Genomic DNA, 21,312 nt, shown 5'->3' with positions numbered 1-21,312 from the left:
GTTCCACTCCAGAAATTGATCTGAAGAAGCTCTCGAGCATCTTGAGTAAAGTGTATAAATACAGTGCTCATACATTTTTGTTTGTCCTCTTTTTATTCATTTAAGAATTGTATGAAATAGTATATTTGTAACTTTTATGTTTTTGTTCAGAGACTGTTTAAAGAGACAGATGAGCCTTTTCTGTAACTTTTAGCTGAATGTTTGCTTTCTATTTTTTCTTCACAGAAACATATGAAGATTTCGATTCTCGGGTGATTGAGGTAAGCCATCACATCAGCTGTCCTGTGAGATTTTTCAAACCATACATCCATTTCTTTAGGAACAGGTAAAGGTTTGTTCCATGTTGAAAGGAAAAGGAGAGACGCAGCGTTTTGCCTTTGGGGCCTTCTTCAGGTGTCATTTCTTTAACCTGATGCCTACGAGGTTTTACTGTTTGTTCACCCGGGTTTGAAACGGACACTGGCTGCATTTTGGGGGCTTTCGAGAGAATGTGTCAAGTAAGGTAGAAGTTGGTCATGGGAAAGCATTTGCTCATCTGCCAGATGTCGCTCAGGGCAGTTTCCCTTGCGAAACCTGCAGCTCCTTCCAGGAAAGCGCCTGTTATGCTAAGTAGAAGGGCTTTGATGTGATAAGATCTAAGGGCCACCGAACTGCGTTTCAGCAGAATTTGCAGAAGCAAATGGAGACGGACAGAAAGCAGGGAAACATTATTGTGTTCTAGTGGATAAAGGCGACATCCGCTGACTTTTAAACACTTAAGTTCCCGGTTTGCTTATTTTAAGGGTCAACAGAGGTAAAATGCTGGCTGTAATGTTTTGCATTTAGAAGATTATTGATAATTACCTTTCAGCTCATCAGAGCTACCCCATGCTCACCTAGAGTTCCATGCCTCCCGATGTGATGGTTTACATTTGCACTTTGATTCCGACACTCGTACAGGGGAATTTCTTGCAGGAGAGGTAAAGGATTTCCCAGCCATCTGTTTCTTGGCCAATGCGATTCGAACGGGTGCTGGAATTCCTGGTCACCGCTGGCTAGTTACGCAGAGTGAAAGGACAGTGAAAGGACATGTCGACAGGATGCAAACTCCCGTACTCTGATCAATTAGTGTTGTTTTTTAGGTTGGAATGATGTTAGATGTTTGCAAGTTTTAGCAAAATTAGGAGTTATGCTTGACCACCGCAAGGATAGATTTATGTGCATCTTGCTCTTCTTCTGAGCAATTTTTCCATTACCTCCAAAGTATTATGTATACATTAAATCAAATCTCTTATCCCTACCTCCCTGCAGAAATCGTTCTGTTCTGTGATTAAAAAATATATAATTTCTCTTTCCCTTAGGCTTTTGGCTGCATGTCTCATATTTCACTGTAGCAACATACAGTATTGCTTGGTTAAAGGTGCTGTATAAAGTGCTTTGATATTACACTGAACTATATTTGCCTTGATATTTCTGTTTATCATTGTTCATCCCCATCCCCTGTCATCTTAGCCTTTTATTTTCTAGCTTTATTGCTTTTTTGGAGATCAGCATGGACAGTCATCATAAAATAATAAATTGCTTATTTTTGGCTCTGGGCGAAACTTTGTCATAATGCTGAGATAACCTTAGCCCCGTTTTCTTCTCACAGATTCAGGCCTGTTAAACAAAATGCACCAGTTCAGTTGGTTTTTATTTCTGTTAAGTGTTCATCATGTTTATTTCTAATCTAATTCCTTCCAGCTGACTGGCGTTTTTGTTAGCAGGATCCAGCTCTTTATTTGACAGAACACTCCGGCAAACATTTATATTTATAAAGAATGCAATTTCTCTCTGATCAAACTAGGACCTGTTTTCCCAAGGTTGTCATCTTTCACTGCCATTTCATTGCTCATTTATTATTCTGAGCAGCTCTGTTTATTTCTTTCACTTTTTATAAGGCCTTTCTCAGTTTCTCGAAAAATAGGTTGTTTTTTTTATATTCCACTGACAAAACATACTCAAGTGAAATTTGTTAGCGATAAATCTGATCACTTTGTGAAAAGCAATGTATTCTCATCAGAGGGACTTAGGAGTCTTTTATTGCAATAAAAACCAAGGGCATCAGAATGCATGCAAGTATATTCTAAGCCTTTTGGGCTTACGTTGGACTAAATTGAACAAGAACAAATGAGTCTTTCTGCTTCCAAGAAAGCCGTCTCTTTTTACTTATCGCATGTTGAGATGCTACTTTTAGCCATCCAAAGTGTTATATGAATCAGTCTGAAATGCAGGTTAAGGTGTGTAAGCTATATACAATTTATATATTACAAAATGAATGTGATGTAGAGAATCGTCCGCTACCTTACTTAGAAAATAAGAGCAATCAGTGTTTACTGATGTTTTTATAAGGTGTTCTTCCTGTGGGCACACAGTGTTTGTGCTGCAGTCGTGTGACAGACACTACTTTTCTTGTCACCTTGGGCTGGACAGGAATCCAGCCCTCTGTTGCAGATGCATGCAGCAGTCTGTAAAAAGACTGCTCTACCTTTTCCGCATCCAAGACTATTCCAGGATTCCAATTATCTTGCATATCTTCTCTGACAGAAACAAACTGATGAAAACTTAATAAGATTCAATGTTAAAGCCAGCCGTGCTTGTTGTGTCTAATGTGGTACAGGCTTGTGGTATTGCTCAGGGTTGAGCTGCAGTTAGTTATTAACTGCACACTGCTTTAGTGACTGTCAGCTGTGTATGAACTAGTGCCCGAGTCAAGAGCCAGAGATATAAATTGGGTCCTTTTATCTGTAGAAACAGAAGACGGCTAGTCTTGGAGCACAAGCAGTAACTATTGTGATCCACGGTTCAGAGAGTTGTAGCATGATCAGAAAACAAATTGCTTAGGGTCTTTGCTTAAAAGGTACTGTGCTCCTAATGATGAATTTGACTTAAACTGAAACTGTTGCTGTATGCATGGTAGGTTCTCCCCTGTGTGGTGCATTCTAGGAGAAACATGTATGTTACGTCACTGTTCTTCAAGTCTATAATGTAAGCACATTTTATAATTTTGACGTGCTGTTAACTGTTTTAATGATCTGAGATCCTTTATTCAGATGCTCCCTTAGTAAATGTTGCAGAATAGTCTTGTTAGATGTCACAGTTTGCAATACCAGTTTGTTATTAATCATGGATTGTAAATGGCATCCTATTTGTGCTTTAATTCGGCATTGAAACAAAGAAATACAAGCTATGTGAACAACACGGCCAGTGATTGTTACTTCCCTGTTTCCCCTTACCTTTCAAGAGGATATAAAAAAGGAATGTTTTGTTCTTATGTATTTTATTTCTTTCTTCCATTCAATGAAAAATGATGATTGTGACATGTTGAATTAAAAAAAAGCTTTGCAAACTGTCACTGTGTACTCACGGGGTTTTCAACGAATAACAGTACTCATGTACAGTATATGCAGATGGAGAAAGGCAAATTTTCAGCTCAGTTAGTAACAAAAGCAGTAATTTCGATCAGCTGTAGTACTTTTGTTATTGCCCACAATTGTAAATGCTTCATTTTGAATGCTCAATTCAGAGTGGTTGACATTCTCTGACCTCGAAATACGACTGCCTTTCAGACTGTCACTGATGGTACTGCTGCTTTAGAGCAGATAATTTGTTTTGTACTTTTTTTCTTCTTTCTCTATACAAATCCATTGGCTTTTTTTTTTCAAATAAAGAAGGCCTAAACTAGTCTCCAAGCCTCAAACTGATCAGGAGAGGGGGGGTTACTGGAATGTCTACCCCTCTTTGAACAAGTTGGGCCTGAGCCTCTGGCATGTAATTGAAATCTGAGATCTGGGCAGGTACCTGGGCAGTGGAAGAAGTGAAGATTAGATTCCATCCCCAGACTGGTGAAAGACATATAGTGGTAAAAATGTCTGTCTCTTTGTGCTAGGTGAGCCCAGTATATCTGAAACCCAGGCTATATGGATCAGTGCGGCTGGAATGGGTTGGACTAGGGTTTTCTTAGTTATGTTCTTACAGGAGGAAATGGTTAAATCAGTGGTTCTCAGTCTTTTTGGACCAAGTACCACCCCTGATCAAACCAAAGCATCCAAGTACCACCTACAAGTCATCTCTTAGGAACCCCAGAAATGGCCAACATTAGCGCGTGCGCAGACACACACTCACACACACACATATAATAAATATTATAATAAACTTTATTTGATATAGAGCCTTTACAGGTGGCTTCTCAAAGCGCTTTACAGAAAAAAAAACAGGAACAACAACAATTAAAAATAAACAATTAAAAAGCACAATTTCAGTGAGAGGGATGAGTCTGTTTAGTCGAGCAAAGCAGATGTGAATTCATTTTTCGAGCCTTGATGCAATTCACAACAGAGCCTAACAGATTTTTAATTGTCAGGCATTTTCTTGAGGGCAAAGGTCTCGCGGTGGATGTCGCAATGCGTCCATTCATTTCTGGAGCAACCTCTCTAATTCGTGCAACTACACCGCTGTGTCGGCTTGTCATCGCTCTAGCACCGTCTGTACAAACTCCGACGCATTTATCCATTTTATCGATGCCATTCTCTTTTCATTCATTCAGAAGCTGAAATATGTGCTGTCCTGTAGTTCCTGTTGGTAGTGGTTTACAGAACAGAAAGTCCTCATGGGACGTACCCTCAAACTTGTATCTAACGTAAACAAGTAAATTGGCCAAATCGACTACAGACTCATCTAATTGCAGTGAAAAGCATCTGCTCATCTTAACGCGCTCTACCAGCGTACTTTTGATATCATCCGCCATATCAATAATTCATGAGTGACTGTCTTTCGGAGGGGGCAGCAGGTCGAGCTGTTTAGCAGCTTTTTCTCCACACATAACACGTGTCAGCTCTTTTGCCAACGGTAAATAAGGTTCTTCAAAAATAGTGTGGGGCTTACCTGCTTTAGCAATCCGCAAGCTTGTTATTATTCCCCGTTTCAGTTTCAGTAGTCTGTCTCAGAAGTTCAAAGAAGTTTTTATTTCATGCGCATGGGAGTAAAACACAGAGACGTTCTGTGTATTTTCCGCAAATTAACCTAAAACAGTTCCTAAATATTTTTCTGTTATCGATCACACTTTCCTGTGCTCACAAGATTGCCAGTGTTTGTAGCACACATTTCTATGCATTCCTGTGCTTACGACATTGGCATTGTTCCAAAGTCACGCACACTCTCCTACCTCCCTATTTGCTGGAGATAACTTTTTTAAATACAATTGGTCACTTGCATTCGTAGCACGCATTCTTATACAATGGTATCGAATTACATTGTAGCTCTTGTGTCCACTCAAGTATTAGCGCGCTGTATCATAGTACGTAGGCTGCGTATTCGACATGTATTAAAATAGAAAATATGAAAACCCGTTCCGATTTTTCAGTGCACACAACAATGTTCCAGGGTCATATGGCGTACCAGCTGGCGGCGCTCCGCGTACCACTTGTGGTACGCATACCATGATGGTATGTAATTAAGTTTCTAGTAAATTGAAATTGATTACATCTCTTTTCATAAAGATAAGTTATATAAGGTTTAGTCTTTACTGGAGTCTATTATGGCCTCCTAAAACTGGAAAGTATAATATCTTTAAGGTACATGACAGCCAATTGTTCATATTTGAATTAATGACATTTCCATTGTCAGTGATAATGGAATACTTAAGTACTCTGGGATCAGTAAGTGCCTGAAGAAGCCACCTTTATGATAAAATAAGGACAGGGGTGTCTTATACAGTAAGTACTGCAGCTAATAAGTATTGCTTATGGAAACAGGTTGATTAGAAATTAAAACGGGCAAGCAGCCTTAAAATAAACTATCAAATAGAAAAAACATTAAATTAGAGGCTCCAGAAGCACAGACCACTTTATGACATACCTGGATAATGGAGAAGAGGATTTTCTTCTAGTAGAATTATCTGCATTTGTATCCTTGATATAAATCAAATACATTTTCCACTTTTTGTGTCCTGCAGTTGCAGAATAATGGGATCAGTGTTTTATAGCTGGGTAACAGAAAACTCTGTAATTTTATAGGTACATTTATCTCTCAGCAGATACTGGTATAAATGTGTATATAGGTCACCAAAAGATGAGAAACAAAAATAGATCAAACCTAAAGTTGGGCTATAAAGCTTTTTAGCAGAGGAAAAGAATACCAGAAGATCAGGTAATAAAACTTTGATTTTCCCTTCTGATTCCATTGTTTTAAAAGCTCTGAGTCTTAAAGTACAGTAAATACAATCAGAACCTCATGAAGCTGTTAAGTCATAAGAAATACAAGAAGTGTTAAATCATTATTTTTACTAGTAAAATAACCTAAATTGAAATATAGAACTTACTTTTTGTTCACAATTGTGACATACCCTTTTTCATATTGAGGGGACAATAGTTGGGATATTTTTGGTATTCATATAGAATTTAATTGAATGGACGGATTGGAATAATGAAATACAATTAAGACAGACATATAATGGACAAAAATGGAAACATCCAGGTAAATGAGGGACACCAAGTATATTGAAACAAGGGCTTTTACACAGATGTGGCAAATGTGTTAGTTATAAAATAATATCCAGTATGTAACATTCTTGGCTAGAAATACCAAAAAGAGAATTTATTATTCATGTTTTGAATTGAGCGAATTTTGAATTGTTATTTTTCATATGGAAATTCCTGCTAATGGATTCATCTGAGAACTGAAAGGTTTAAAACTTTAATAATACCTTAGGCAGGGATCTGCAACTTTCCTCTGTAATCTGCAAATTTCCTCTGTCCTCCTGTAAGAGAACCTCTTATTCTATAGGAGTAAACCATACTAAACAATGACTAGAAAAAAATGAGTTTCCCCAATCCTATAATTCACAAGTTATTCAGCAAGACCGCCTCCGATTTTCAGATGATGTGTTGTGTGAAGTCATTTCCCAAATCATCAGAGTTAATGGGCTGAGGAGACAAAGGTGTTTGGAAGGCCAGACCCTGGCACGCTCAAGGTCAGCATGCTGTAAACTACCAGTCAAAACTGCTTACAGAGCACAAGCTACAGTACACTGCAATTACCATTTACGACTATCTCTTTGATTAAGGGCTGGCTTATCTAAGCAGAAGAGGACTGAGATTGTATTGGAAAATATTGCCACGTCTAAGTGCTCATTTCTCTGATTATATGCACAAATAGAACAATGAATAATAGAAGCAACGCTTTAGTCTTGTCCTTTTTTTTTACAAAAGAAGAGCTGAGGCTGGATTTGCCAACAGCAGAAACTGAGACATGTCTAAATCCAGTATATGCACATCTAATCATACAGCGGAAGGTTACAGAGGCTTTTTGAAGTAAACACCATGAGTTCACATCTTTACATATGCATGTGTAGTCTTTTTATGATGATATCCAGTAATGTTTATGATCCTGAGGATAATTCTTTATCTTTAGGGGTTACTTGTACGCTGGACAGATTCAGGCCCTTCCACTCCGCCGCAGGTATATGGTTGTGTATTGTGTGCAGTAAGATTAACACCCACGTGTTGACTGGAAAGAGGAAGTGGTGATATGGTGATAGCCAAAAGAAAGAAGTTGAATGCTTTCCTTGATCATAGATATGCACTGGCAATAAAATTGTCTCCTTCAAAACAATAAACAACTTAGCCCATCTTTAATACAGGCCTAACTTCTTATTTTCTTCACATGATAACATAGCCCACAGTCTAGCCTAGCAGTGTCTGGACTGTAAAGTTCAGACTGGACTCCGAGCCAGTGCATTTATTAGTCAAGTGCTGGTTGAAAGCCCTAGAAAGCCTCTCTTTATGTCAATTGACTGTTATTGATGAACTGTCACAGCTTGGTTCTGATGTAAGAGAAACGTGGGTGCTGATGACCTGTTTATTACCTGTACCTAGATAAGATAAGGTCACTTTATTAGCCATCTACAATTTCTTGCATTAGGAATTTGTCTTTTCGCATACCCCAGCTTGCTCTCCATGAGACACACAGACACACAGACGGAGAGAGAAGCTTGGGGTCAGAGCGCAGGGTCAGCCATTTATAGGGCACCCCTGGAGCAGTTGGGGTTAAGGGCCTTGCTGAGGGGTCCAACGGAGTAGGATTCCTCTGCCAGCCGTGGGATTTGTTCTTTCCCTTTTGTTTTTCACAGCTCACACTATAATTCCTTACACTTCTATAGTGCTTTTCTGGACACTCCACTCAAAGTGCTTTATAGGTAATGGGGACTCCCCTCCACCACCACCAGTGTGCAGCCCCACCTGGATGATGCGATGGCAGCCATAGTGCATCTGTATGCTCACCACACATCATCTCTCAGTGGAGAGGAGAACAGAGTGGTGAAGCCAATTCATAGATGGGGGTTATTAGGAGGCCGTGATTGGTAAAGGCCAATGGGAAATTTGGCCAGGATGGCGGGGTTATTCCCTAATGACCACAGAGAGTCAGGACCTCGGTTTTACGTCTCATCCGAAGGACGGCGCCTTTTTATAGTCTAGTGTCCCCGTCACTGTCCTGGGGCCTTAGGACCCACATGGACTGCAGGGTGAGCACCCCCTGCTGGCCCCACTAACACCACTTCCAGCAGCAACCTTAGTTTGATGATCTGCAGCATGCGCACTGTCAGCTGGGCTACGGGTTAACTAATGAAGGGAGCAGGTAGCAGCAGACGTGTGGGGTGGAGCATTTTAACATCAAGATTTAAAGACGGCATCATTGCAATATTCTTGTAAGACACATCTGCGACCCGGACAGTGATTGGATATCAAGCTCTTGAACTGGAGAGACAAGAGCAGTAACAAGGTCACAGAGAACTCTATAATGCTGCTTAATCACACATTGGGTGGATGGTTTTATTAGTGTTGAATCAAGACTGATACAGTTATTGCAGTGACATCCACTTAACACCTACTGCCTGGTGACTAGAAAAAACAAGACTCTGTCATTGTGTACAGTATATTAGTGTCTTCACTTGCAATTTCAGCAGATGATACCAAACAGAACTCTTGGCATCTGGAATTTTGTGAACTGCAATCATTTCAAGGAGATGACAATACATACTACAAAAAAATGATGACTGTCAATAGGGAATGAAAATTACTGGTGCAGTGAACCTATCTAAGGAATCCGTATATAGTTACTGACTTGTACCAAGCACAGCTGTTCATTTCCTTCACAGTACTGCACCATAGCATATTCCATTTATATTGAAAATATCAGTATGTGTTTCAGGTTTTAAGAATTGTTCTCAATCGATTGGTCTGACACATACTTAAACTGCAAGCACAGTCTGTTTTGATCACTTTGAAATTATGATTTCAAACTGCTCTACCAAACAATCTGAGCAGATGGCTTTGGATAACTGTTGCATGTACTGGTTCAAAATCAGTTTGTTTCTAGCTCTCACAGCACTTAAGAGGTTTCATCTCCATTCCAGGGACCATAATAATCTGAGATGCATTGAGAAGCTGTTCCAGGCCCAGACTCCTCTCGGTTCTGTTGCTCTTATTGAGCAGAATTGAGCAGCAGTCAAAGAATTGCTGCAGACGCTTGCTGAATTTAATCTTCGTGCCATTTCTGATTTTTCCACGCTCACTGCTGTGCACCCTTCTGCATCCCTATTGAACACATCAAACTCACACAGTGAACTGGAGAGATATTTCAAAGCTTCGTGGTCCTTCAGTAGAATTTCTTAGTTAATTTGATGTTGGCAGTGAGGGCCGGATGGTCAGCAGGGGTCTTGAGGCCCTATTGGCTAGGGCATTGCTTGCACCCTGGTGTACAGATCAGCAACACACCGTAGTCAACATACAACTTCGTTTTGCCAGCTTTAGTATATGGTTTGACGTCTTCTAATAACAAAGGGTCCATCCATATGCCCTAAAATGCTTAACCTTGCTTGCTTGTAGACAAAAGAGATACCACTTTCTCACACAGTACTGACGTTTGTGATCTGCACCAAAGGAGGCAGATGACAGTGTCAGAGGACGTGTAGTTTTTTAGGATTCTGCAGTACTTCGGATATTCAGTGTTACTTATCCTATTTGCATGCACAGTAAATCAAAAGGCTGCAATCTGTAAGTGCATGACAAGCTGCCCTTCAGCAGTGAAAGATCAGCTAAAACCACTGCATAGTGTTTTGTTATGGGAATAATAAAATGGTCATTACCTCTGTAAGATAGAAATCAAACTTTGTATTTAATAGAATTAATAAACTTATCTGGAATAAATTCCATTCCTTTCAAACAGGATACTTATATTTCTGTTTCACCTTATGCGGAGGCAGTGGCTGTAGGCAAGCAGGTTGCATAGAAATTGTTTTGATAAGCCATTACAGTTTACTTTTCTTATTAGGTTTGAAAGAGATGTGCTTCAAAGGTAGATGTGATAGGTATTAAATTTGATAGTTGACTGAACCCGTTTTCCTCCAGTACCATCTGATAATGGCCCCTAAATTCGAAAATCCATTTAGTTCAGCACAGTAACGGGTCATGGCCGCCACCTGCTGGTACAAGGGTGTATAACAGCTGAATGCATTTTTGGAATAAAATGCATTTTGATTTGAATCGTAGGGGATTGTCACCCATAGCTTATCAGGATAGGCTCAGACACGCTGGCTCCCCTGCAATCCTGTATTTGATAAGGAGGTTAGAAAAATTAATGGATTAGGATTTTGTATTTAAAATAGATAAAAATTTGGAAAAAAGCTTTTAACCAGACATGAAATGTGAAAATCTCCAGGTTCTAACAGATTTCCAAAAGTTTCTGTCACTTTTTCATTGACACACATTTAATGTCCCACATTAAGGCCTGCTTCTCTGTATGGTTTTTATTTTTTGTCCTGCTCATGTGCTATGTTTGCTGTCTTTTCCAAGTAAGATTTCATTTCCCACCAAGTCTGGAATTTCTGATTAATTTCCGTTTTACACCCCCTTCCAAACTGGCAGTCTTAGTTATTAATCGTTCTTTTTTTCCTACTACAGTTCTCATACTGGTGCAGGATGGGACGAGGACCATAACTCAGCCTTTGTGTTACACAGCTTAACATAACTGTCACACACCTGATGAAGGCACCATAGCCAAAACATTGTGTTTCTTTACCTTTCAGTATGGAATGAACCTTTACATGTTCCTTGGCAGCCTACACGTGTTGATGCGGCTCCCTGCTACAGCATCTGCAGCAGAGTGAGCAGCAGAGAGGAGGAGTGTGGCTGTATAGCACTGATATCCCTGCAGGCTCACAGGAGCCCAGCATGCAACTTGAATCAAACTCCCTAACCTCAATGATGGCATGTCATTGGCAGTACACTGGTCACAACCTGATAGGGATGCAGCCCAGACCCAGACCCAGACTTCAAATATCTGGGCGTGTGTGGCTCAAACATTACCACCTTTACCTTTACATTTTACTATTTGAGCTTCTTGGTACTGTAGGTCCCGTTTCTTTCCATTGATTAGAATTTGCATGACTCTGTAGACTGACATTGATTCCACATCAGACCCATGAGGTAGCACAACAGACAGTGCAGTGTGTTCTGAGGATGAAAATAGGAAATGCCACCTCTCGGCTCCCACTCCACAGATGCACCGAATTTTTCACCTGTTTTACTAAGCAATAGTTCAGAACTGAGCTCCGCAGGTGGGGGAAACCGATGCATGTCAGTGTGGACTAGCTATGAAAATGCAGCATTACCTTCCTGGGGATTAGAGCGAGAAGCTTGAATGAATATTTGATACAAGTTTCATTTTGGATTTTTTTTGGATAGTCTTAACTTTTTTCAGACCTCCTGCCACATATTTTGCAGCTGTAGAAACTTCAAAAATGCACTTTGCAAAAATAAATGTGCTCATTGCCCTTCTTTCGGGTTCATTCACAAATCAGAAGCTGCAGGCTGTAGAAGATGCTGTTTGTGTCACAGCCATGGCTGAATGTTGGTTTGTTTGAATGTGGACTTTCCCTCCTTTTTTTCTTTGGTAGTATGTACACCGAAAAGCGAACTCCTGCTTTTGATGTTTTGCAGGTGAAAAGCGTTTTCAACATGACAGCGAAGGAGGGAAGGAAGAGATCGGTCAGCGCTCTGGTCGCTGTCGGAAATGGGAATGGGGCAGCAGGTGAGTTACGGACCAGTAGCTGAAGGTACAGGGATCCGACAGAGCGGTCAGATCAGACCCAAACACACGGAAAGAGCAGGCGTGACCTTGCCCTGCTGAACATGCAGCTAGCGTTGATTGACACGTTGACGTGGGTTCATAGTGCCGTGTCAGTTACTTTCATCTACTTTCGTGAACGTCTTCCAGAAATATAACGTTTTGTCAGACTCACATGGGCAACTGTTGTTTCATACAGACGTCTGCACCGATAGAGGAAAGGTTGAAAACAGGAGGAGGTCATTGGTAGGCCATGGTCCTTTGGTAGTTAGTAGCTCATAAAGGAGAACTGCAGTCCCAGTTTCTCAGACTAGGTATTAAATCTCATTAACAAAATCAATTCATTGACAGTATCACAAAATTTGACAAATTTAGAGTTAAACACTAAAACGAAGTGACTCACTAGTCACAGTAAAGACAAATGTAGTGCTATGTGTGAGGGTACAGGTTATCCAGCAGACATTTCACCACAGAAATGTTCTAAGGTGATCTGCATGCAGAGTAAACAAGTCAGTAGTATTTGTCAGCAACATCATGTTGAAGTCAAGAGCAATGTTTCTGTTGCATTAAAAGACTATTCTTTTTTACACGTGGCTGTACATTTTACCTTCATTGTGGTTTGAAATGCACTCATGGATGCCGATTCTTTCTAACCCCAAAATATAAAAATAGCTTTGCAGTGGGGAAAAACATCTCTTAAAAAACATAAGGGTATCGGCTTCAATAACATGGCTGGGTAGCTTGTCCCAGATTTGCACAGCCCAACGTGCTTAGAAACTCCAGTTTCCTGTGATTAACTTCGTCAGGTTTCAGGTTTGTATTCTCAGAAGAAATTAAAGTAAAGAAAAATAAAAAGTTAATAAAAGTAAATGACTTAAAAGACAAGAACCTGGTAATGAATGACTTTTATTTGTGGAAGAAATGGTTGGTGATGAAGATCACTTTTTTACCAGAGTTTGAAAATGACATTCCGCCTGGAGTTCCTTGCAATAAAAAACGCATAAAACTAATGGAGCAAAGTATTTTTCATTTGAAATATTTCATGTCAAATCTGCTCATACAGATTTGGAAATAACAGTATTTTTATTTGAACAATTTATTTTTGAGGGGTAAAACTTTTATTTTTATATCACTTCAGGCTGTTTGGAGAATTCTATGAAACACTATCAGTAGTTAAAAGAAACTATATACATTAAACACAAAGAACATTGTTCTCTCACCTAACAAAAGTAAAACGTTTAAAAAGAATGTTCTAGAAAATGTTTTTTTTTTTCTTGTAGGTTTTGCTTTGGGGAAGGCAGCCGACCGAACAACTGCACTTCGAAAAGTAAATATCGGTGAATTATCAAGTGAATTTGGAGGTTTGATAATGATTGTCATCTGAGGAATTTATTTCACGTATAAATGCTTTACCCCTTTTATCTCCCATTCTTAGGCGAAGAACAGAGCTGTCCATTATTTGTACTACATAGAGCGATACAAGAACCACACAAGTGAGTGAAACTAATTAAGAGCACAAGACTGTAGTCTTGTTGACATCTTTCACTTTTCATGTCATGTCAAAGGTTGACTGTAATCTAATAATAATAATAATAATTGCTTACACTTATATAGCGCTTTTCTGGACACTCCACTCAAAGCGCTTTACAGGTAATGGGGACTCCCCTCCACCACCACCAGTGTGCAGCCCCACCTGGATGATGCGACGGCAGCCATAGTGCGCCAGAACACTCCCCACACACCAGCTCTCAGTGGGGAGGAGAGCAAAGTAATGTAGCCAATTCATAGACGGGGATTATTAGGAGGCCGTGATTGGTAAGGGCCAATGGGAAATTTGGCCAGGACGCCGGGGTTACACCCCTACTCTTTTCGAGAATCACATTTATATTGTGAACCTCCCTGAACTACTCCCTCGGGGCAGCCGGGCCTGTGCAGCAGTGATATAGCTCCCTGCCTCCTTCCTTCACATTCAGCACAGGGCATTTTTTTTTTTCCAAATGCCTCTATTTTTGTTGTTTTTCTAGAACACCCACTTATTAGCTGTCTTCCTATATCAAATGTACACGAGAGAAAGATGATACATTCAACCACTTGATGTTTCTGCATTAACATTTCTGTAACCGGAAAAACCTGGTAGGATTAACATTGTAAATTTAAGTTTAAAAAAAGAATTTCCACACTTTGATTGACACTAACTATGGCTTTTTTTTCCTGGAAAAAGTGTAAGGAGATCCCAGTCAGGATTACTACTAAATACAGCCTCTGAAACTATCTCTTGGTGCAGTCCTAGGTCATGTAAACTGAGATTGAAGCAGTTCTTCCTCAGTTCTTGTTTGAGATAATGAGTATTGATTCCTTTAGCTCCTCTCCTCAGGGTCACACACGTTATACAATGTGAGGAATAAAACATTTTTTTTCTGAAAACTATAACTAGAGGTTTTGCTAGTACAAAAAATAAGTAGAAACTCAGCTTGATTTATGTGTAGTTTTCACTTACCTGGCAAGCCCTACAAAGCTGCTGCTATTTGTTTTCTGTTTAAGTGACTCCTAAGCCTGAGTAGTTCTGCAGTCAGCTCAATAATTCTGTTTTCTCAAAGGGTTATTTTCAAAGTTAATTCGTGTTTCGAGAATACCAGTAGTCCCTTTAGAGCCATTTCTTCCTTGCTTAAATTATACATTAAGCACTTCTAATGATCAGAATGTGTGGATTTACTGTCTTGGTGCCCCACTGCTTTGTCAAATGCTCTGTTCAGCCCTTGGAGTGAAATAAAGCCAGTTATTCCTTTTTGAACAGTTTTTTTTCCCCTTTTCACATTTGTTAGCAGTCTCTGATAACGAAAGCTCTCAAACACAGTTCAGATAGTTGTAAACATGATGTAAACGCAATGTGGCAGGGAAGGGGATGTTGGTTGCAGAACAGATGTAGACCACAGTGTGATTTTTCCTCTCTCTTTGACAGTCTATCATGACATTACTTCCACCTTCAAGAGAACCACCCTCCGGATGAAGAAACAAAGCAGAGGTAAGTCTGGTACTGCCAGGGCACTACATGCCTCTCTCCTGTTTCTTTTGCCATAGTGCTGAATGGACATTGCTTGCTGTCGGCGAAGGGCCTGTGAGCCTGTGTGTCAACTCATGGCCAGCTTGTGCTTCACTGTCGTGTCACAACACTCTTTTCAGCTGCTCAAGTGGTGTGATTTTCTGATGAATAAATCTGATGAATCAATTTAGCTTCAGTCTAAAGGTCTCAGAAAGTGTTTTCTTTACAGGTACTGCATCTTTAAACCAACTCCAATTTTTTAAGTCCACACCTATAAAAGATATTGAAAAGGTCAAGTTTAATCAGCAAACTAAAACTCTGGGGCTATCCTATACACTACTATATCATTGTAATTTAACAGGACTGTCTCTCGTACATATATTGAAATCATAAGACATTAGTGGTGTTGCCAAGGTTGATGTACAAGCTTGGATTATTCCAACTAAGATTGTATGGTGTTAGCGGTACTTCACTGGAACGATTATGCTGCTTTGAAAATAAAATAAGATCATTTACAGCCACTCCTTTATTTTTGTATTTCTATTTACTGTGTCATCCTTATAAATGAGGTATGCATTTTTGATGTACAGTAACTCAAACATAATTGTTTCATAGCTTGAGAGTGTAAGCATTTGGTAGTTAGTAGCTAATTGATCACAGGATCTCACCCAGCTGTTTCCTGAAGGAAGTAGGGTATCGGCAACATGACTGGGTAGCTCTTCCTCACTCCCAGAACCTTCTGAGGAAGAGGTGACTACTGGTCTCTGTTTTAAATGCATTTCTACTTTGTTTCCGCTTGTGTCCTCCGGTTCGTGATTCGCTCTGCATTCTGAAGAATGCTGTGTTGGCATTATCAGTATTCTTGAGAATTTTGAATAATTGCATCAGATTCCATCGCAGTGTTCTCTGTCAAGACTGAAAAGGTTCAGCCATCGGTTAGGGCCCAAAATGTATCTGGTTGCTCGTCCTTGCATATTGATTGAAGAGGAGCAGTATCTTTTATCATAACATTGTGACCAAAAATGAACATGATATTCTAAATGTGTATACCGCGGTAAATAAAAAACTGTTTTTATTCCGTTGCGTTTACACTAGCAGCACAGACTTTTTCTCACAAAGAATGATCAGTTTTCAGTTTAAGAAACACAAAGGCCATTTCATAGTGCAAAGGAAAGAAATGTTTCCATACCCAGTACAGCGGACCTGTTTGCTATTCAGTCAGAAAATAGCTGAGCGCCTGACAGCATCCGACAGGGGCAACTGCTTGTCTGGAAGACAGGACTATCCAAATTCATTAGCACATCACAACCCTGTAAGAGTTCATGTGAGAGTCCGTGTCTCTGGAAAAGTCCTAAAGCCCCAGCCGATCCATTTAGCTTCCATTATCGAGACCCAAGAACAGTATTTACATTGATAAATCTCAGGAGCAGGGAAACAGACTAGAAATGGAATTAAGCAGCATTAAGGGAAAGGTTCAGAAGAACTAAGAGGGAGGGTGGGTTTCAATTGAACAAGGTGTTTGCAAAGCTCAGGGTGCAGGAAATCAAAAGTACGTTTTTGCTACATTCTGGGGCTCAAGGTCCTTAAAGGCAACAGTATTTGTCAATGCTGAGCAATCCAGCCACATAAATCCCCGCAGCTGTCAAAGGAGAGAACATGTCCACATGGTTGAGTTGTAAGCTGAAAACATTCAGGTTGATGAAAACAGGCAGCGCCAGCAGCTTCCAGCAGTATTTCACTCGCTTAATGGCAGAACAATGCCAGCCATTCTTGAAATGAATGAACAAAGTGCTCCATCCATCTTTCAGCCCCAGTGGACAGTGCTGTCATCAAGATGCTCCTGTTGAAAGAATAAAAATCCTTCTGTATCTTAAAATAGGAAGGTGTTACAAGAGCACGCTGATTCTTATTTGCTCAGTTATTGTGTGAAGGGAGCCCTTCCTGCTGATTTCTCAGTCTCCTGTAGTTTGTGAATTATGTTGTTGCAATGAGAACTGCATCCTGTACATAAAAACACAAGCAGTATAATCCTTACAGAGCTATCCATAAAACAAATGGCATGCATAAGGACATTTTTAGTTCATTTGTCCTCTCTCAAATAACTAAGTTGTCAGAAGTCTTGTGATTCTTATCGACTCAAAAGGACGTTCATGTGGCAGGGTACTTTCAGACATGTCTGCACTCGAAGGTCCACTTTAAATTTCCTTGGTGTAAAAAACAAAATGTTATTTCAGTTTTAAAAGCATGCCTGATGTAAAAAATATTTTAATGCAGTAAGAGCCTCAATTCCTTGTCCTTTCAAGCTGGCCTGCACACTAAAGCATATCATACTCAAAAATGTTCTTTTGTTTAAACACATGAAGGACCATATCTTGAAAGGAGGACGTCCTTGATGACTAGTATGCCTTCTTGCTCATTAGTAAGAAAACATGTTTTGTTGAAGTGTCTAAAAAAGCACTGATTCCCACATTGGAACCAGTGCTAAAAAAATCTAAATCTACTGCAGTATTTTTGTCTTTACCCCTATCAATATTAGCACTTAACAAAAAAACTACACATAGTTATCTATAGTATGTAATTTCCCTGACAGAGGTCAGGATTCGATTGCATGGAATAGGCAGAGCAGACACCTTGCCCCCTGTTATGTCCTCTTTTGGCTGGGCTGATCCTTTTCTTACATAAACACTGGCGGTTCATTTAGGCAGACAATGAGCAACACCCGGGAAGCTTCTTATAAGCCCTCCTTCAGAAATAAGCTAAGGTTAAAATCTGTTTTGAGTTTGTGTTTCTCTTCTCTTCGGTTATTTGATGCTAAGCTTAATATCCACACTTGACAATATTAATATCTGCACAGAGCCCACCTTCCTGTCCTTTCTGATCAGGCCATGCTGTTGATAATTTAATTACAATGTATTTTTGGCGATAATATTATTTGCGTAGTGCCAGTGCCTTTTTTTAGTATTCTTGTACTTGGCAGCAAGCAAAACTAGAAATCCATGGGATAAATATGGAAATCCTCATTACTAGTGCTCTGTAGTAGTTGAATGTTGAGAGGAAAGGTGTTATATAAAATATTCTGAAACACCACTCTGCTGTTACCATTGTTGCTACTGAAGGCTTTCATGACTCAAAGCAGTTTGCCTGCATTTGGGAAGTCTGTAAATGAACCATTTCTCAGCATTCTGCCTATGTGCTGCACATTTGTTAACTCTTTATACTTATAAATGTCTTCAGACAGGCAGCTGTTCTTCATGGGGGCAACACAGTGAATTGGATTTGAGTCATCCGATATTTTTTACACTTCCTGTTGCTAATCTCCTGAACCATGGTCTGGATACTTTTCTTCTCTGGTGTTACTTAAGACTTGAGCGTCAACACTAACAGTCTGGAGATGTTCCTACAACACTACTGTACCAACACCGATTATAACAAAACTGTTTTCTTAGCAAGGCAGGGACATCAATACCTCAGTCAATGAACAGGCGTTAAAATTATGGTTGAGGTCATTCGTTCAGTTTTCATCAAGGACAAGCACAGCCTTCTGTATAAAATGAGCAAAATATTACCTTTCATTTAATCTTCTTTCTAAAAATGACCATTCATGTGAGGAGTACTTTAACACAGGATTGAAAGAAAAATATCAAATGTATGTGAGGGACTACTGTAAATTCTGCGCTTTAATTGTAAACGTGTACTTTCTATGTGATTAATAATGGGTTTTAATTCATATTTCTAGGATATGGATTACATTGCCATCGAGCAGTCATTACCATCTGTAAGCTGATTGGCATTGAAGATATGTACGCCAAGGTGTCTGGTTCCACAAACCTGCTGAACATCACCAGGGCGTTATTCCAGGGATTAGCAAAACAGGTGACTTCTTCGGTTTGTCATGAATATTACATGCTTTTACCAAACACGAGTTAGAGGAATGCTGCAGCTTTATTTTTTTTATAATCGACACACAGGTAACCCACATCTGTTCCCAATAAAATTACCTTTTTAGCATGGAAATAGAGCTTCCAGACAATTCAGATTTCACTGCAGAATCTTTTGTATGTACAGTAGGCTTCACCTTTCTCAGAACCTTGATGCAAACAAATGCCAGTGTGTTTCATTAAACAAATGAAAACATGAATAATTGTAAGACTAGCAATACTGCGTGAATCAAAAACACCTCTGTCCAAAATGATTGCTTGTTTTTGTATATATATATAATGTTCAAATTCATGTTCAGGGGCCCAACGGAGTAGGATTCCTCTGCCGGCTGCGGGATTTGAACCAGCAACCTTCCAGCCACAGGCGCAGATCCTTAGCCACAGAGCCACCGCTCCGTAATACTTGTGTGATACTTCCCCCATGTGTTCCTTGTTAATTAGGCAACACTAATTTTGCCTTTTGTTGTACTGATGTATTGGTATGAACAAATCAAACTGCTCCCTGCAGGAGACCCACCAGCAGCTGGCGGAGAAGAAGCAGCTGCATGTGGTGGAGTTCCAGCAGGCATGCGGCCCCTTGCCCTTCGTCGTGTCCTCGCCCCAGAGGGAGGCCAGAAAGGCGCCCGAGCCGGAGGACGAGGTCCCGGACACCAAGCTGGACTGGGACGAAGTCAAGGGGGTTCAGGGGATGAAGCGCTCCATATGGGCCAACGTCAAGAGGACCATCTGGTGAAGCCGCTGGGCCTGCATGTCCCTGCTAGCGCCAGGCCGAGAAACATCGCTTTTAGGAGTCAGGACTAAGACCGACCATGTCCACAGCTCGGCTCGCCGAGAGATGAAAAATTCTTAACCCACTGCAGCACGGGCTTGTAGCTGCTGTTAATGTTTAATGCCATCACTGTTTTGCTGCTAACCATCAAGGGACAGTGTACAAACAAAAGGAAGTTTGTCTGGTGTGAAACTAGAAATTGGAGTTTTGAATTTGAATTAAAATAGGATAAATCTAAACTGATGACTTTTTATATTGTTTCATATGAGAATAAATCAAAGTACCTGTAACTTTCTGTTGTAATTCAATGGGACGAGTGCTGTACTGTGCTGTACTTCAGGGCTCCAAGCTGAACATTGAAGTGAAATTAAGAAGTTGTGGTTTATTTTTCTGCAGACTATTAAAAAATTCTGGCATAGTTTTTTTTTCCAGTTGTACACAGCTGAAAGCATCAATATATGCCAAGAAAACTATGCTGCTTGTAAAGAAACAAAGTTGTTGCACAGTAGTTTTTCTTTTGGGATTTGAAGAATTGCAAAGGCAAACAACATGCAGGAGGAATTCAGCCTGTTGTGCAAGCAGAACAAGATATACTTTTGAAAGGTTCTAAGAACAGAAGTGTAATGAGTAACACATCCTACGCAATTATAACATTGCAACTAGTGTGAAGAATCGCCAAACTTTCAGTTGTTAAAAACTCACTATTAAAACATGCGGTTTCAAACTGGCATTATTTTGTTAATTGAAGAAAATCTAAACACCTCATTTATTTGCAATACTGCAAGGGGAGATCTGTTATTTACAGTGTATGGGCTCATTTTAGAGTGATAAATGTTTCTTCAGTTATTAAAGTTATCCTGTTAAAATATTTCTTCACAGGACAGGGTTATTTATAGTAACGTTTTAAGAGAATTTAATGAGGCTAGTAAGTAAAACCTATAGACCTCATGGTGGAAAAAAATGCATACCGTCATTGTAAATTGTGTGAAGGTTTTGTTTGGACCCTTTTATGTCATACCAGAACTTGAAAGGGAGGGCTGTATACTCTTTGGTGTGACCATTCCCCATTTTTCACAGGAGACTTTGTCAAGTCAGTAATGCTTCTGACAGAGTCTGAGACTCTGCCTGGGGAGTACTTCTGTGCTGAGTATCTGTGAGCTGTAAACATAATATCAGATTAATCAAGTCCTTCTCCAGCCCTGTGCCACATGTCTTATTGGCAATGAAGGTCACAGTGGAATAGTGTGGAATAGCATCACCTGTTCTTTTACTCTGACACAACTAGCAAGATGTTGCTTACCTTCATTCCCATTATCTTCCCTTCAAGGCCTGGAATTACAGAGATTTTAAGGATTTATTGACAGAATAGTTTAGGATTATGGTTTTCTCCATTGGGATTATAAATATGCACAAGAGACACCAAC

The 21,312-nt window shown here is 39.9% G+C and overlaps 1 protein-coding gene across 1 annotated transcript in view; it reads left to right on the top strand.

Annotated features, from left to right (window-relative positions):
- The window catches only part of mrps5 (mitochondrial ribosomal protein S5), a 38,775-nt gene extending 18,601 nt beyond the window's left edge, over window positions 1–20,174 (top strand). Inside the window, exons 5-11 of the mRNA XM_088933691.1 lie at window positions 226–260; window positions 12,015–12,105; window positions 13,422–13,468; window positions 13,577–13,634; window positions 15,101–15,163; window positions 18,918–19,054; window positions 19,628–20,174. Of these exons, the coding sequence (XP_088789817.1) occupies window positions 226–260; window positions 12,015–12,105; window positions 13,422–13,468; window positions 13,577–13,634; window positions 15,101–15,163; window positions 18,918–19,054; window positions 19,628–19,852 (656 nt within the window). The 3' untranslated portion in view covers window positions 19,853–20,174. The remainder of the gene's footprint in view (window positions 1–225; window positions 261–12,014; window positions 12,106–13,421; window positions 13,469–13,576; window positions 13,635–15,100; window positions 15,164–18,917; window positions 19,055–19,627) is intronic.
- The last annotated feature ends 1,138 nt before the right edge of the window (window positions 20,175–21,312 follow it).

Source organism: Atractosteus spatula, chromosome 15, assembly GCF_055471065.1.
Source record: "Atractosteus spatula isolate fAtrSpa1 chromosome 15, fAtrSpa1.hap1, whole genome shotgun sequence".
Classification (NCBI taxonomy): domain Eukaryota; kingdom Metazoa; phylum Chordata; class Actinopteri; order Semionotiformes; family Lepisosteidae; genus Atractosteus; species Atractosteus spatula.
The sequence above is the reverse complement of the archived record's forward strand: the minus strand, read 5'-3'. Positions and strand labels throughout refer to the sequence as shown.